General features: G+C 30.6%; 1 protein-coding gene across 1 annotated transcript; it reads right to left on the reverse strand.

The window, feature by feature from the left end:
* Positions 1–10,288: 10,288 nt before the first annotated feature.
* On the reverse strand, positions 10,289–17,986 carry LOC108903715 (UDP-glucuronosyltransferase 2B7). The gene is made up of 4 exons (XM_018705991.1): positions 17,085–17,986; positions 13,071–13,293; positions 12,753–12,975; positions 10,289–10,829 (listed from the first exon to the last, which is right to left on the reverse strand). Exons 1-4 carry the CDS (start codon positions 17,889–17,891, stop codon positions 10,538–10,540), a joined length of 1,545 nt encoding a protein of 514 aa, XP_018561507.1. The 5' UTR covers positions 17,892–17,986; the 3' UTR covers positions 10,289–10,537.
* Between the last annotated feature and the right edge of the window lie 793 nt (positions 17,987–18,779).

Consider the following 18,779-nt stretch of genomic DNA (forward strand, 5'->3'; position numbering starts at 1 on the left):
TTTCGTAATATTAGTGATATGAATAACTACCAGAAGTTCTTTTTATAAACGCTTTTGTTATCCAACACGAGGCACTCATTTCGTATTTAAAAACTAATTTGTGTTTTAATTACAGAAATGTTATGAAACATTAATTTTAATGATCACCGAAATTAATTACCATTTAACCAGCCGAATTATGATGAGGAAAATGGAAGAAACCTCTATAGAGTGTGAATAAGTATTTTAATCAGTAAGTCACAATTATAAATAAATTAGAAACTAGGAAAATTTACCACATTTGAAACTAATCGTTTAACAGCAGAGTAATGAATAACGTCTATTAAAAAATTAAATTTGTGTTTATGAAAGACCGTTGATAACGAGTTTTCAATAAAACATTATAAGAATTTTTTTTACTTTATTAAAAAAGTTTTGAAGGAAAAAGCTCGTTGAAGAGGTCATTAAAGGAGGAGGAAAACGACCACTTTCCATTTAAAAAATTATCTATTACAATATAGGTCAAACACAGAACATTTATATTTCTATAAAAATTGTTGTATCTCATTACCATTCCGAAAAACGTTACCTGATATTCTATTAAATATACGCATCATTTTATCGTTTTAGTACTTCCTGTAGAAGTATCTATTAGACATCAAACAGTTGATTCCAGTTCAGGAACTTCATACTCAGAAATCTTCAATACATACGAACTCAAACTCACAAACTCCAAATCCACAAACCCACAAACCCCAAACCCACAATCCCTAAACCCACAAACCCCAATCCCACAAAAACCGAACCTACAAACTCCAAGCTTGTAAATCCCAAGCCCACCAACTCCAAACCCACAAACCGTATGGGTATGAAGTTTCTGATTTGCAATCGACTATTTGATGTCTAAGGGATCCTTCGTAGATTTTCGCATATTAAGAAACTTAAAAATTTCAACATGTGATATGTTAACGAAAAAAAAAGGGATATTTGAGCAAATTCAACGGCATTCGAAGGAGGAAGCTTTGTACTTTTAGATTCAATGTATTAGTTTTTTGAAAAAGAATAGATGGCATTACTACGTAACCTCAAATATGACGAAAAACAGTATTTTTTGCACTTTTAGGTTGGAAACCTGACGTGATAGAGCAATTCTGCGACCAGATTCGGATTCAGCTCACCTAAATCCATCGGAAATATATATTAAATTTTCTGCTTCTGCTGTTATTAAAAATCAATTATTTTCTTATTAAAGGATACTTCAATGGATTAGATAAAATTTATAAACGTATTATAACTGTACGAGTTCTTAACAAATTCGCTTCTTAATTAAATATATTATTATCTAGTTCAATTTTGTTTGTAAATAGCTGTCACAATTAATATAAAATTAAGTCACAATTTTAATAACCTAATTCATTTATTTATACAGGGTGTTTCAGAAAGACCTCCCGTAAATTCAGGGGATGATAGTCGACAAAAAATAATAATTTTTTGTCATATGAACTATATGTCTATCTCCTCTTGTTTTCGAGATACAGAGTGACAAAATAAAATTTTTTAAATAGAATTTTTACGAAAATTTCCAAACGGTGCGAAATACTTTTGTGAAATTTGGTACTCCGCCAAATCCGCTGGTCTAATTATTTTTTGGATATTTCATAGAGGGCGCTAGTTACGCTACATTCCTACTACATTTTAGGTTCTATTTTTTTTAAAGTTGGGTTTTTACCATTCGGGCTCCAATTCCTAATGTACAATTTTATTTTCTAAAATTAATGTACTCTTGTTACAACTTCCTAATGTGGACGATTTTCGAGATAAAAGGTTTTTAATTAAACTCTTACAATATTACTGTGTAGAAAATAAGTGACTTTTCTCAAAGTAGGCTTATGTCAAAACTTATTGATGGATGTCTCATAAACAACGCATACATTCTCAGTAGTATTTTAAACTCTAATTAACTTTATATCAAAATTTTAGTGATTGTTAGTGACTGTAGTTAGTAATGACTAATTACAGAGGAGGTAGACATATAGTTCATAAGACAAAAAATTCTTATTTTTTGTCGTACTATCACCCCCTGAATTTACGGGAGGTCTTTCTGAAACACACTGTATATTAATGTACATATGTATATTGTGTGAATATTATATCAATTTACGTTTTTGTAGGCTAAACGTCTGTTTCATAATTTACGTAATGATAAAAAACACATTCTTAGACAATTAGTAATCAGACACCAAACAAAACTTACGTGCGATTGATAATGACTGATAATCTCGATGTAATAATATCCACCATATCTTTACGATAAAATTAGGTACGGAACGGTCATAACTTGGTACGGTTTAGAAATATTTATGCACAAAATTTCATAAAAAATACGAACATCTGAAATGTTAACATGCAGAGTAACCAATAACAGGGTATGAGGTAATCTTATAATCGATAAATTACAAGTACCTAAACACTAAAACAATAACAAATAATTATTAATAAAAATTAATCTTCAGTATGAAGTTTATGAAAAATAATTAATATTTTATTTATGGAGAACTATGTTCCCAAGAAGCTGAGAATACTCTGATATTAATTTATTATTTAAAAAATAGCCAATACTATTTCCTCAATTTTGTCACTTGGTTAATAAAAATAAAATATAGTAAAAAGTAAAATTTTTAGTGTTCTACCTAAAAAAGGGAATCGACTAATAAATACAATATTTATCGGGGCTTTGAAATGGGCCACTCTATACATTATCTTCCCAAAAGCACTCTTGTCACCATGCATAATCTTGTGGCTTGATTATTATTGGAAAAAAACAATTTTATATCTAAACGTTGCTATGGATTGTTATCAGTATCGTTCTTAATTTCAACAGGTGTCTATTTCCCGACTTTTAATAATGGTCTTAATAAATACACATGTTTAGATAATAATTGAAATCACTGGATGTTAATGTGTGTTTGCTATAATTATAAATAATGAATAAATGCGGCCATAAGTGTCAGACTTTCAAAAATATATATTGATTAAAAATGTGACGAAATCTGCAAATTGGCGATAATACTAATAAATCATAAAAGTATCATGACAATGCAAAGTATACAATGTTGCATTGTCATGATACTTTTTTCCTGATAAACTGTAGTATAATTCTTTAAATTTGATTGTGATATAAAATAATAATAGGGAATGTTTAAGGTCTTACTTATGTTTATACTGTTTCATGTAAGAAACCATTATCATTCTGTTTAGTACTGTAGTGTTTGGTAAAAAACGAATACAATTTTTTTTAGATAAAATAAATGTTTTAATCAATTAGGTACATATATTTTTAAATATTCAAGGAAGTATAACGAAATATTTCAGTTCAGAATCAGAAGAGGATCTATCTCAGGAAGAATGTACTTATGCAAATCAGTGTCTAGCAAAAATAAAACAAAATCCAAATTAAAATTTTCCCTAAAATAATTTAGGCAATAATACACAATATTATACAAAAATAAAATTATTCAGATTTTTTATTACTTAAAATATTTCCATTGTAATATCTAGAAACCACTATAAATTATTCTAAAAAATAAAAGCAATAGTAAAAATGTCGCACTTATTACTAAAACAAGAAAACCGATAACATCCATGAGAAAATACTGATAAAGTGAAAGATCTGCGGCAGGATTCCTTAGATGCTTGGCTCCTTTATTCCTGATGACATATTCCGTCCACCAAACTGCCTTTTCGAGACCAGTCATTGGAGAATCTAAAGCCAGTTGCTTCAATCTTTCGACCGAGTTTCGATACCTGTAAATTAAAATGTACAGAATACGAGCACGGAAACTTACTTCGAAATTATCTCTACTGCACTTTAAGATAAATGACGTGTAAAATGCTTTAGATATAAATCGTACGTATTTAAAACTCCTTAAGATTTCCTAAAACTTTTGTTACTTTTTTCGTATGTAAAAATTAACATAAATGTTCACATCATTGTAAGTAAATGTTACGAAAATAATTTTTGCTGTCATGCATTTTGATGAAATAAAATATTACAATTGAATGATATTTTAACTATTTTTTTGCCGTGTTATTTATTTTGAGGTGCATCTAAACTTTTCTTAAAGCGGGCATACAGAAATATGAAAGTAATTATGCGTTTCGCAGCTATGATAAAGTAATCAATTTGTGCAAAAAATTTAAATTTACTTTGGATTATTTATAACTTCCAATATAGCACTCTTCAGTTCTATTTTATTTAAGAAAGGTACTCTGTTAACGACTACAGCAATACCTTTGCTCTCCATTATTCTCGCATTTTGTTCCTGGTCGCCAACAAAGGGTATTACCACAAACGGTACTCCACGATAAAGTGACTCTTCAAAAGACTGCAATCCTCCTCGAGTGACAAATACCTTTATATTTGGATAAGCTAGAATAAATGTAGTTAAACATTTTATTAACACCAGATAATGAATTTAAGTTACCAAAATGCAACAATAAAAAATGTTTTCTAATATCACCTACACAGAATAGTCTGTTGTAGGGCCCCATTTGATAATTTTAACGTTATCTGATTTATTTGGCAGTTCGTCATCTTCAAATTTCCATAAAACTTTGTACGGCAACTCTCCAAGTGCTTCTGTTATAGCTTCGCGCATCTCATTACTTAGATCTTTACTCTTTACGTTGCTGCCTAAGCTGAAGTGAACAAAACCATCCTTAGCATTGTCTAAGAAGTCAGCTATTTCTTATAAAATCAATGAGATAGAATCAATACATTTTATGTTCAGTTACCCTTTTATAGACACTTGAAGAATTGATTTTAAAAATTGATTCTTTACAAAAAAAAAAAGGATTTTTCATTACAGTATGCAATAAAAATAATAATATGAAATAAAACTATGTAGGTACTATTTTTTTTATTAAATTAGTTAAATAACATTCTGCCATTTAACATTATCGAAAATAACCTAGTTAAGAGATTTCTAGTCGAGATATATTCAAATTTAAGAGTACTTGATTAAGATTCTGATGCTGCCAAACTAAATTTGTACATTTTTCTTTCCGTTATCGCCCAAAAATTATTATTTTTGTTGATGCAAAAACTAATTAGTATACTTATTTGCTTTTTTAAAATCGTATTTAAGCAAAATTTTCTAAAATTCTCATAGTACTCAATGTATTACTGATGATTAAAGTTCGGGACTCGGTCTGTTGATCATAGCCATCGCTTTGGCCTTGCTTGGAGGTATTGGATTTAAAACAAACTTTGGGTGTAATTTTTAATATAAAAGATATTTAAAAAAAACATGAAATTATATCGAAAATCTGTCTGTTTTTCAAGACGAAGAGAGACAACGATAAAATGGGATAATGACTTGAACACTGTTTTGTATTATTGATATCAAAGCAATGGAAGAAACCTTCCTAATTGGGACACTCCGTTCATTGTGAAATATGTTTTTGTGACTTGCCAGTATTTATCTTATCGTTGTGAGATTACAGGATTACACGAAGGCACAATGACACAACTAAATACATTTAGATAAAAATTATAAAATTACAAATCCTTATTGTCTTAGATATCAGTTTTTGTAAAATTCCAATAGGAATTTTTTTGATTAAAGTAATTTAACAACATGCTACTTTCCTTTCAGTGGTTTGGCTTACTGAGATTTTTTTTCAAGAATCGCAAATTGTTCCTGCAAATGTGCAGAATTTGCCGTTTTCTCAACATTAGTTAATTCAGCAAAATTTAAATGGATGTAAAATAAGAATGACACCTGAAAACAGTTGTAATATTCTTGGAAATGCAATTTACAAATACAACCATCCTTAGGGACCATTTAAGAAAAATATTTGCGATTAATTAGATTTTTTGTATAAAAAACTATAAAAACTATAAAATGGAACACATCTGTTTTTAAATTACCTTAGGGAGAGGAATAGAGACGGTCACGTCTCTGTTACCACCAATCATGATGGTGGAAGGTCCAAGCTCTCATGGGTTGTAAAACTGGATTCGCATTGAGGAACATGTCTACATCACTCAGCAGTTCATGCACAGTTGTTGAAATTTTGAAATACTTCTTTACAATTTCACTCCTGTCATAAAATGATTTATAATAGTAGAAGTAGAACGTATACCAGGTGTAGAGAATACTTGTCACCCTTTCTTTAAAATTTAGTCAGGGTACAAAATCGGATGCGTTGGGTTTCCCAAAAGGTGAGGATGAGTGATTGCGTAGGTATCTAACGTAGAAAATATAATTATTTTTCGCATCTCCGTTCTTCTATGATTCATGTTGGTAGGTCTCACTTGTACATGACGCGCGCACAGGTTTAAAGGAAAAAAGTGTTTCGTAACAGTCCGTTACTACTTATTGATAGCCAGCCAGTTCATTTATTTGTGCCGCACGTGCAGGTCCTATTTGTTTTGTGTATCATTGTGCTTTGTGTAGTGTAATTATGCAAAAGAAAAGAATTTCCATGAATCCGAGATAAATCACACGTAAGGGAAATATTATTTTAATTATTGAAAATAGAGTACATGAAATCTAAAAATGAGTGCATTGTTTTGTCACTCAGAGGTACTATTCTACAATGAAACTTAATGTGAATTATACAAGCAGTTTTTCTAATAACACCTTATATATTTTATTTGATTAAAATAATCTATATAGATGTAGGTGTGTACATACATGTACGCATGTGTATATAAACAAAAAAAAACATTCGATTACTAGGTATGGCACTATCATCAAACATGAGTATCAGAGTGACATGTTATTATAGAAAACTTAATTGAGCAACTCCTCTGTCTCTCTATAAGTATATTAAAAAAAAGACCGATTATGTTTTGTTTTTTATACATACTGTTTCATTTATGACAGTGTATGAAAAGATAGCAATTGAGGAGAGGACAAAATTAAGTGATAATAAGGGAACTTTCAATGAAGTATCAGGAAGCTATTACGTAACAAAACCTTAAATGAAGTATTAGGTTAAATGAAGAGTAACATGATAGTATGAATAAAATGTTAATATTAACCAGAGTTACAACCTAAGAAGCGTACGAAAGTTATAAAAGTTAAAAAATATACACTGTAAGGAACATTTGACCTATTTTCACTCAATAATGTATCAATTTCTGTCCACTCGATTGAGTGAAATTTTCCTCTATTGGTATGAGTAAATACAACTAAAATTTTATGAGTAAAACTATCGGTTCAAATATTATCAAAAATGTGTAGAGTTGTCGGGGTGTCCAGTACTGACTGAAAATGTGTTCAATAATGTCACTCAATGGATTTCACTCAGATAGATTTATTTACAGTGTATATCTAAGTATATGCCTGTACATATAAATATATCATTTACCAAGTATGGAATTTTGTTGATTGTGGCCAAACAAATCAAAAAGTTTGCATCTGTTAAGATGAACTACATGCCACTTAAAAGTATAATACACAAATTATATTAGTACAAGCAATATCGAAATAATACTGTCTAAAAACTACATCAACGACAGACAAAATCAAAAGGATGTTTAGGAAATTTAAAATATAAGTTCAGACATTTAGTTGCTTCCTTTGGCTGAAAATTAATATATAATCTAATTTGTCATGGACATATTAAACCAATTAGTAAAATGAATATAGCAACTGCATCTTACTTGGAAGAGGTATTGAATTAATGGCCATATACCAAAGCCATTCAGAGACAAAGTTGTAAAAAACGGTTTCCTTTAAGAATGTAACATACTGTAACTTTATAGCTATGTTCTTTGGGCTATGAATCAAAGAAAAATTTGGTTTTCACAAATCAAAGCAATAATTAATATCACACTTACATAACAAGTATACATCACGAAATGGAACTACATTTATATGTGTCTTATAGCTATTATGTCAGAGGACTATACATTGACTTGAATTTGAATTAAAGTCCAAAGTAAAAATTTCGGTCATACTAATAGTTACTGATGTTTCTGAAACAAAATATCAAGACGAAAATCAAAACGTTTCAAATAGCTACAGTTCTTTTATTTCCCAATAGTACTCTATCTAAATTAGCTTGAAAATGTAAACCTATTGCTTCTCTTTGTTCTGTAATAATATTTATATAGGAAGGGTTTAAATGTTGCACCCTCTTTATGTCATGAGTACCCGAGCATTCGCAGTCACCATCATTAAGAAAGAAGCGGTGCTGCAATCTGCTTCCCTCGGGTCTTGTGACGCATTGTGCATGCTGTTAGTAGCAAAGTTTAGTACATATTAATGGCTATAATCTTTCTGATGAGGTGATAAAAATTCTATCCCCAGGAATTTGTGATTTATCACCATTAAGCATTAAGCAATTCATAGTATCAAAGAATGTATATATAATCCTCTTGTCTGTAAAATCTGTACTTTACGCCAGTCCTCAGTTAAAACCTAAAAAGCTGCAAGTACCTCCACATTACCAAATTGGTAAAGGAGCGACGATGTTCCATAAACAAAAAAAAAAAAAATAATGTATACACGACACGTGTAAATATATTTATTTTTCTTTATGAATTACTTTGGTTTACTTCTCTCATTTGGAGACCACAATAAAACATCGATATCACCAACATTTTTTGGTCGATATAGAAATAGAAAAAAAAAAGGACATTAAGCTTGCTACCAAATATATGTTAATATAAGATTGGTGTACTTACATAAAAGAATTTAAAACATTATCTACTGTGTTTGAAAAGCAACACTCTTATTCCGCCCTTAATAATTATTAAAAGTATCCTACAAATTAAGGTTATTGCGAAAACCTACAGCAAGTATTCCATGACTTGAAATCCTAACCTGGTTCTACTTCTTTTGTGAAAAATATAATTTTGAAAATGTTACCATTTGTAAAAAGATATAAAACCTAAACTCGTTTCACTCCTTACTTTTGCGTAAGCAGATGGAGTATAAACAATTTGGAAAATATAACAGTTTCAAGTCAAAAGGATAACTGAAAGAGAAATTTCAGAAAGATCTTTTGTCGAACTCTATAGTAAAAAAACAGTATTTTTCTAATATTTTCTTATTATAAAATGAATCGGAATTGTGCATTATTGCAACATTGTTTTTCGAAACGAAAATGATGACCTAGGCATAACAAAATATGTGTGTACATATGTATATACGTGTATACCTGTATATATGTATATAATATATGATATATAGAAAGTGGTATATGGTGTATGGTATACAGTATTTGTTATATAATATGTAATATATAATGTATGACATATAATGAGTAATATATGGTCAATAATAAAGGAAAACCGAAAAAAAAAAGTTCGTTTTAAAAACTAATTTAGATCAAATATGAAAACAGTAAGCAGAAGAAGCCATTAATTAATTCTTCTGATTATCATAATTTGATAAAATATAAGTACTTCTTATTTTACTTGAGAAACTTTTATCATAAAACTACAAAATAGCACATTATTTAGAAACTTTTTTGACTGCACTTAATCGCGCTAATTGTTTACTCTAAACATCTACCATTTTTATTGAGGGTTGCCCATAGACAACGAAATGAGACAGGATTCTGATTAACCCCACTACATTTCTTTGTGAAATTATCTAAAAAGCAAAGTTTTGTGAACAAACCAGAAACTATCGAAGGATTGAAAAATCGTATCAGAGAAGAAGTTCGTAACATAACACCAAATGTTATTCAAAATGTAATTAATAACTTTCAACACCGAACCATTGTGCAATGGTTAAGTTAGTTGGTCTAAAACTACTTTTTTTCAAAAACCTGTCGACAGTCTTTTAGGCCATTTACAAACTGATATAAACTGATTAGACTTTGCATCCCTGCATTGCAACAACCATCTGTATTCAAAGCGATCTAAAAGGAATTGTTATAACCAATTCAAAGATAGTGGCGATTCATCTCGAAGCTTAAGAATTTTAAAAATTTCCTTTGAATACCTTCAATACTATTATCATATGTCAAAGGTTATTCCCAGGTTTTTAAACATGCCTGTGTGATTTAAAACATGTCCATTGATGCACTTATTCATGTTCAAATGTAATTTGTTCTTATCACACCATTTTATAGAGTATTTAAGTCACTGTGCAGTTGTAGACAATCATCGAGGTACTCTGTAATATAATACCAAATCAGCAGCGGAAAGAGGAGATAGGCAATGCAGATCCACGTCGATTCATAAATATCTACACTATGTTTAAGCTGTGGATAGTAGTAGGTCGTAAATATTCACTTTTTGTAAAAATGTAAAAAAAACGTAATTTAAGCATAATCCCTTTATTTATTTAAATTATCATTCTCACTAATATTACAAAATTTATGAATTATGGAAATTTGTTTATACATTTACTTTTTGTATTATGTCAGGAAACCTAATTATACTTTTTTTTTGTTTAAAATCACAAATAGATTATCATCCATTTCCTTCCAGCTCAACTTCTCAACTCAAAAATCGTTTCAGTTTCAAACCATCAAAACAATAAAATTTCACGTAAAATGAGGTTATATACTGTAATAATTAAAAATAAATTTATGCAGACTTTTTCTTACTTATCTTATTTACATATTTCGAAACCACTAACCTACAAATTGTTCTAATAAATAAAAACAGAAGTAAAAATGTCGCACTTATTGCCAAAACAAGAAAACCGATAACATCTACGAGAAAATATTGATAAAGCGGAATATCTGCAGCTGGATTTCTTAGATGCTTGGCTCCTTTATTTCGGATGACGTATTCTGTCCACCAAACTGCTTTTTCGAGGCCAGTCATTGGAGAATCTACAACCCATTGCTTCACTCTTTTTACCGCATCATGATATCTGAAAGTGAAAATCGAAAGGTGGTCAGGCGAAAATTCTCATATTTGTTTATACCTTAAGATATGAAAAAAAGGTAAGAATAAAAGATGTAGAAAACTACATAATAAATTATATAGTGTTCCAAAGTTCCATAATTTTAGAAAAAAGTGTCAGCCAAAATTTACCTCAATGTTGATCAGCTATAAATATTTTCAGCCACACTGAGTATTTGCTATAAATGTTGATTATTAAATGGAACACTGTATATTTAATTTTCAAAATTCTCTCTCAAAAGTGAGTTTTTCAAGCTGAAACAAAGAATTAAAACCGCAAGTTTGTATCTTTCTTCCTTCAGAAAATATTTGAAATAAATAAAGATGCTGCAGTTTGGATTTTCTTGAATTGAATTGAACTATTCATTTGAAAAATCTGTTCCTACGAATTTTTAATAGTCCAGGCGGTGGAGCAGTAGAAGTAGGCTTTGGCGTTTGTGTTTGAAGTAATCTATTTTGTTGTACAGAAAAATTACAAATATTATGTGGAATAAGAATCCGAGTTTGCCTATTCCAAAAAATCATTGCTAACTTCAGGGGAACAATAACAATACAAAAAAAAAATGACCCGTTTTGCGACATATTTTTCCCAGTAAAAAAGTCATTCTCTATTTTTTGTTTATTTGACGATTTTCTATAAAGTTACGACAACTTCGAATCAAAAAAGTTTAACTTTGAGTTAATGGCCGAAAAATAGTAGAAAATCATAAGTATATTTGGAGCAATTTTTAAAATAAGTAAATATTTATAAATATGGATGAAACTGTGTGAACAAATAGTAAAGCATATGTCAACTCTACCCTAAAAATTTTGCAACGATCGATCGCGTGGTTTTCGATTGACGGGATTGTTAATTGAGATATATCGCGTGTCGTGGGCGTGGGTTTAAATGAAGGTTTAAAACGGGCACTCAATTGTCTTGTTGTCATAATAAACAATGATCAATACTAAAAATACCTATTTTTACACTTTTATAATCATTTCCAATTTTTTTAAAAGGCGTTACGACGTAGTTTTTATATGTGCAAGATTTTGTCGATTGCAATAAAAATTCCCTGGACAATAAATAATTGTTTATAGAGTAAATTGTCGAAAAATTAAAAAAAAATCCAAATTATTATAAAAGTGTAAAAACAAGTATCTCTAAAAAATTTTGTGCCCTTTCTAAATCTTAACTTAAATCCACGGTATACGATAAACTTTTTCAAATTTTCTTAATTAACAATCCTGTTAATAGAAAATCACGGGATCGATTGTTGCACAATTTTTAGGGTAGAATTGACATATGTTTTACTATTTATTCACAAAATTTCATCAACATTTATAAATATTTACTTATTTTAAAAATTTCTCCAAATATAATATGATTTTCTACTATTTCCTGTCCATTGTTAATGCAAAATACACCTATTTTTATCCGCAGTTATTGCAACTTATAGAATACCTTCAAATAAACAAAAAATAAAGAACGATTTTTTTTATTTAGGGCTTACTTTCAATGCTACAGGGAAGAATATGTCGAAAAACGGGTAATTTTTCGTTCTTTTTCTATGTTTGTTATTCCCCTGAATTTAGCAATAATTTTTTGGAATAGGCAAACTCAGATTCTTATTCTACATATATTTGTGATTTTTCTGTACAACGAAATGGATGACTTCAAATTCAAACACCTCGAATGCTCTACCTCCTGGACTATGACAAATTATTTGTACAAAATACACGTATTATTTGTTTAATCTGACATTTTATAAGTACTAACAGATTTTTATAGTAATTCGCATCTAGAGTAACTCGAAAAAGTAATCTTTTATACACAAAATATTAAAATGAACGAGGAAGTTGAAAATGCAGTAATATACAGAGTGGTGATAGTGATACCATTTTAACTTACTTTGTGTTTTTAGTAACTTCTAGGATAGCATTTTTCAGTTCTATTTTGCCCACGGAAAATTTTTTATTGATAACTACACCCATACCCTTATTTTCTATTACTTTCGCATTCTGTTCCTGGTCTCCGAAAAACGGTATTACTACAAAAGGCACCTCACAATAAAGTGCCTCCTCAAAGGATTGCAATCCACCTTGGGTAACAAAAGCCTTTATGTTTGGATGAGCTACAACAAACATAATTAAATAGTTTCTCCAGCGTCTATGTGTAAATATGAATATGTAGTGAAGTTAATAAGACTCAATCGTAGTTACAACTTACACAAAACTGCCTGCTGTGGAGCCCATTTGATAATTTTAACGTTGTCTGGTTTATTTGGGAGTTCGTCCGCTTCAAATTTCCATAAAACCTTAAATGGTAACTCTCTAAATGCTTCGATTATCGCTTCTCGTGTTTCAGTAAGAAGGTCTTTGCTCTTTACGTTGCTCCCTAAACTAAAGTAAACAAAACCGTCCTTAGCGTTGTCTAAGAAGTTAGCAAGGTCCTAGAAAACAATTATAAAATCATTGTGTTTAAATACATATACTTAGCTGTTTTAGAATAGAATTTGGACAATTCATTGTGAAACTATGTAAGTACAGGATGTAATAAATAAAAAATGGAACAAAATTATGTACTATGTACCTTTTCTGTTAAACAGCAAATTAGTGCATTTACTGATATAAAATCAGAAATGAATTTTCAACTTTTATGTTGGAACTATACAGGTGGTTAATGATAAGTTTAACTTTAATGGCATATTCTACCGATGAAAATAATCAAGTCTTGTCCTATAAAAATTTTTGATGGCAATATAATCAAGTATGTAATAAGTTATTGGAGACTAATTATGAGACACCCTGTATATAAGAAAACTACATTTGATTTAATATTTTATGAAAAATGTCAATTTTAATGTTAAGCGACATTAGTAAACAACACATGCTCATTAATCTGCCGCCACGTTTCTTTGAATGCCACGAAAATAAAAAGCTCTATTAGGCCGTCATGAAGGATTAAAATAAACAATGTTTAGAAACAAATGCACACGCTGGAAGTATGGCTTTCGTAATGGTATAAGTACATTAGTAAACAACACATGCTCATTAATCTGCCGCCACGTTTCTTTGAATGCCACGAAAATAAAAAGCTCTATTAGGCCGTCATGAAGGATTAAAATAATAAACAATCTTTAGAAAAAAAATGCTTTCGTAATGGTATAAGTTTTCACTTATTTTAGATAGATGATTATAAGTTAAAAAATGTAGCATGACAAGTAGTGTCCGACCGAAACTACTTTTTACGGCCGAAACCGAAACCGAAACTTCCATATAAGGTCATATTTTTGTGGGAAGAAAAATAAATAGTCAATCATAATTAGTCAGTCTTTATTTATTCTCTGATATTTGAACTAATCATTAATATAACATATTATCACACCTTATTTCAAATAAATTATTTGTACTTTTTGAAATAAATAAAAAAATAAATAATTTGAACCTACTACCTACTATTTATTTTTAATATTATTTACGAATAACATAAAATAAAAGGTACAAAACAAAATTACTTTTTACATAATATGTTTAGATACTTACAGAAAACAAAAAAATATCTTTCATCTTAAGAACAAATTAACTTCTTCAAATTATTTATTATTAAATTAACTTTGGTCATTTTATATGGCACTCTTGTTAATCAACTACAATAAAATTAAAATTAAAATGTACCTACCTACTAAGTACAACAACTAGATATTTTTAATGCAAATTTCACGATGCACAGACACAAACAAAACAAGTTAGTTATGATACGACTATGAGCGTGGACCCGGCAAAATGACTCTTCGTCGCTCGCAGCTCACAATCAGTGCATCGAGCATGTCCGATCGCAGCGCGAAATCTCTCGAATTCAGTTACGGTTTCGGCCGTAGTTTCGGCTGGATGGCAGTCGAAACCGAAACTAAACCGAAACCCGTTTTGTTTGCCGAAACTATGCCGAAACCGAAACCGAAACTCAAAGTTCGGTCGGACACTAATGACAAGTTTATAGACACGCCATTAGAAAAGAATGAAATGTGTACACACTTCCGATTAAAACAAAGTGTCTCCCAAAGAACTGAATGTTAAGTTTCAATAAAATATATATTTGCTTATATTTTCACACAAATATATCCTTCTCCATCCGCTGAGCGTTTACGAGCTTGAATCCATCCCGCTTGCACTCACAGACTGCTACAATGTTCACGCCGGTACCTATGTTTCAATTAACAAACGCTACCGACATTATTAACTGCACTTTTGTGGTCAAATTATATTCCTAAAGCCGAATTTCATAGTCTGCAGGTGGTACAAATCAAGGAGTTTTTGAAAAAAAAAACAAATTTGAGTAGCCGCATCCGACAAAACGCTGCCGGTTTGTTCACTTTAAACTATATTTCAACATTAATATGCTTATCCGTTGGTACAAATGATGGGGAAAAAACGCCAGCTTTAATTTTTTCACCTTAAAAACCTAGAAGGCAATGGAGATATCCGAAATTGTGAAAATATTTAGTCCTGTTAAAATTATGAAAATATGTTACATGCTTAAATGCAGACTCTACAATTTAAAAGTCCAAAGCCTTCTAGATTTTTAATCTGATCTGGTTCATCGAGTTCAACCGAAGAACAGCTCAGATATACTTTAAATAGACCCTAAACAGTCACAAATCTGGAAACTATAATTTGCTCGCAACTGAGATATACGTGCTATGATTTTTTAAAGTACATCAGCGACTTTTATGCGAAATGAGTAACATCATGTTAATCACATCTCTCGGAATAGCGATTTTTTTTAATCAAAAAATAAATTTCGCAAAAAAAGTATGTGTCGTTCGAATAAAATGCAAATTGCCTTTTTGAAATTATTGAAATAAATGTAAATTTTATGTGTCAATTTTTTATTATTTAAGATATGGCAAAATAAAAAAATGTTTTCTGCTCATTGTACACGTATCAATAAATCGAAATATGCCCTGTATTTTACTATTTTTTACTTAAATACTATGGCACGCCACCGGTCGGAAAGAATTTTTTTGTTATTTTTGAAATGTAAAAAATGTATCTTGAGAATGAGACGTCATTTTGATTATTTTTTAATAAATTCATTTAAACAATTTTAACCGGATCATCAGAACATTTTTCCCTCAAAATTAAATTTGCATTTCAAAAATATGACAAGAAAATACATATATTTTCCATTGGCGATTCATAATTTTTTAGGAGTATGTAACCATCATACTTAATGCCTGTCTCATCAGTTTGGATTGGAAATTTGTTTCACTTGGTCCGAAGACACAGATCGTTTTGAAAGCTTTAATATCCTGCATCTCAAAAAATTACGGTTCTAAGGGAAAATGTGTAATAGAATGTTCTTAAACAAAGACGGGAATGCGTTCATTCATGTTTGACTTGCCGATGTGAATACACACTCTACAGGGTGTTTTTGAATGGAGTAGCATAAATGATACCAGTGAATCTACATTTCCAAAGAACACGATCTACAAAAAATCGCCTTGGTAAAATGTTTACCCCTGAAGAGATATGGGCCATCAAAGTTTCCAAAAAAATTATAAAAATTGGCTGTAATTTGAAAGTCGAACGAGATACAAATAACAAATTTTTTACAGGTTACTTACTAATACAGATGCGACAAATAATAATAATAATAATTTTCCTTTCCTCTATTTTCCATTTAAAGGATTAATTTTAATTTAATTTAATTTTTTATTATTATTTTTTTATTAAAATTAGATTAAATTTAAACAAAAAAATTTTTTTTGTTTAAATTACTATGAAATTGACCAAAGTGGGATTAATTCAAGAGCGATTTTCTCAGAAACCGTTAAAGATAACGATTTGAAACAAGAGTACCTTTTTAACGTAAAACAGTTCGGGAAAAAGGAATTTGCTGTCCAATTTGTTAAAAAGTCAAAGATGAAAAAGTTACACGCAAAGTACCAAGGGCCCCCGTACCCACCCCAATGGACCTTGTGGAAATAAATGGATTAGTCCATCAAATTGCTCATCAAAATTTAGCTGTGTATACCAAATTTCATTCATTTATCACAACGCGATTGAGAGATATTGCAAAAAAATTATTTCCATTCCTCCCTCTTCAACGGGTCCCTGTGCCCTTAGGAAGCATTTCCGGACCCATGTTCATATGAACTTTTTTACTTAGTTTTGATCATAGAATCGGCCTATTCAGGGTTGGCAGCTAATTATGAGACACCCTGTATATTTTTAAAAATACCTTAGGCAGAGGAGTAGAGTCAATCACACCTCTGTTACCACCAATCATGATGGTGGAAGGTCCAAGTGCTCTTATGGGTTGTAAAATTGGATTCACATTGAGGAACAGCATGTCTACGTCACTCACCAGTTCATGCGCAGTTCTTGAAATGCTGAAGTACTTCTTTATAATTTCACTTTTCTGGTAATATGATTCATAATAGAAGTAATACAAACTGTACAAAGTAAAAAGAGAGCTTGTAACCCTCTCTTTAAAATTCAAGGAACCATAGAAAGTTGCTCCCATATCTGGATACAGAACCGGATTTATTGGATTTCCTAACAGGCTATGGATGAGAGAGTACGGATCGAACGTAGAAAATAGAATTTTAGGACAATCGTATATTTCTGCGAATGCCAAAAATTCTACGTATATAAACTCCACTAGGACCACGTCGAAGTGACTCTTATTGTGGATTAAACTTTGAACTTCAGCATGAGACAGTTGAGCCTCAGCTACAGAATTAAGGAAATTCTGGACAGTTCTGTACACATTCCACATTGTAAATGCTGATTTTGATATGTTAGAAAGTTTTCCCATGAGCTCGTATGTCGACTTCATATCAATTTCAGTCAAGTTCGTCAGCTTTGGGTCTTTAACAGGATCGGTCGTAATTAACGTCACCTTATGGCCTCTCAAAGACAACTCCTTCCATATATGCGTGTAAGCTATTTGGTGGCTGTATGACGGCGACGGCAAAATCGCTAGTATGTTCGCTCCGTGGCAGGGCCACGTGAATAGCACTATCAGAGGTAGAATGCACATCATTTTGAAATATTTATCACACTGGAACTACGCTCACTATATCGAATACATCCGTATCGCGCGGTCGCTTCTATAAATTATACGTCTCCTGGAGTAGGAGGGAGGTCTACGAGTGTTAATTTATCAATATATAAGATCCATATAAAGTATTACATGAGATAATAAAGCCCATATTAATTTTACTCACCTTTATCTCATAGATACATAAATTTAAAAATGCTAATGATTATAACAATTAAAGACAGGGTGTTCCACTTAAGAGGGATTCTTCTGTAACTCTGTAACTGTAAAGTTTATAAAAAAATGGTTTTAATAAAAGTTGTCTGGAATCATGTAGGCCATGTAAAGAAAATATTTTAGCTTTACAGGGTGTTTCATTTCGCGTGGGTGCTACATAACTTTGTTATTCTAAATGGACCACCCTGTATATTATTGCGTTTTTTGAATTTCTAACGAGCGTTCAAATAAAAACGTGGTCGAAGTTGGCTCTGACACATTGGACGTAGGGAGTAGCTTATAGCGACCAACTTAACCTCATTTCTCAACGAGCTGTATAGCAGCTGTCAGTTTCAATAACGTTAATGACTATACAGGGTGTCCCGTAAGGTATGTTACAAACTTTGGGTGGTGATAGTACATAAAAAAATATGACTAAAAACTCTAATAAACATAACCTCTTAAACGCACCATTTTGAAGTTACAGACCTTCAAAGGTGCAACTATAAAAGTAGTTTTTATGACGTAACTCTTTGTTGGAAAAAGAAAACTTACTGAAATTTTCAGGGCCTAATCAGCTTTAGGAAATCAATAAATAATGCGGATATGAATAAAATCGAGAAAGCAGAAGGATGTTTTTTATCACCCTGTATCCTATTTTTTGCTAAAAAAAAT

The sequence above is a fragment of the Anoplophora glabripennis genome, unplaced genomic scaffold, assembly GCF_000390285.2.
Source record: "Anoplophora glabripennis isolate ALB-LARVAE unplaced genomic scaffold, Agla_2.0 scaffold63, whole genome shotgun sequence".
Classification (NCBI taxonomy): Eukaryota; Metazoa; Arthropoda; class Insecta; order Coleoptera; family Cerambycidae; genus Anoplophora; species Anoplophora glabripennis.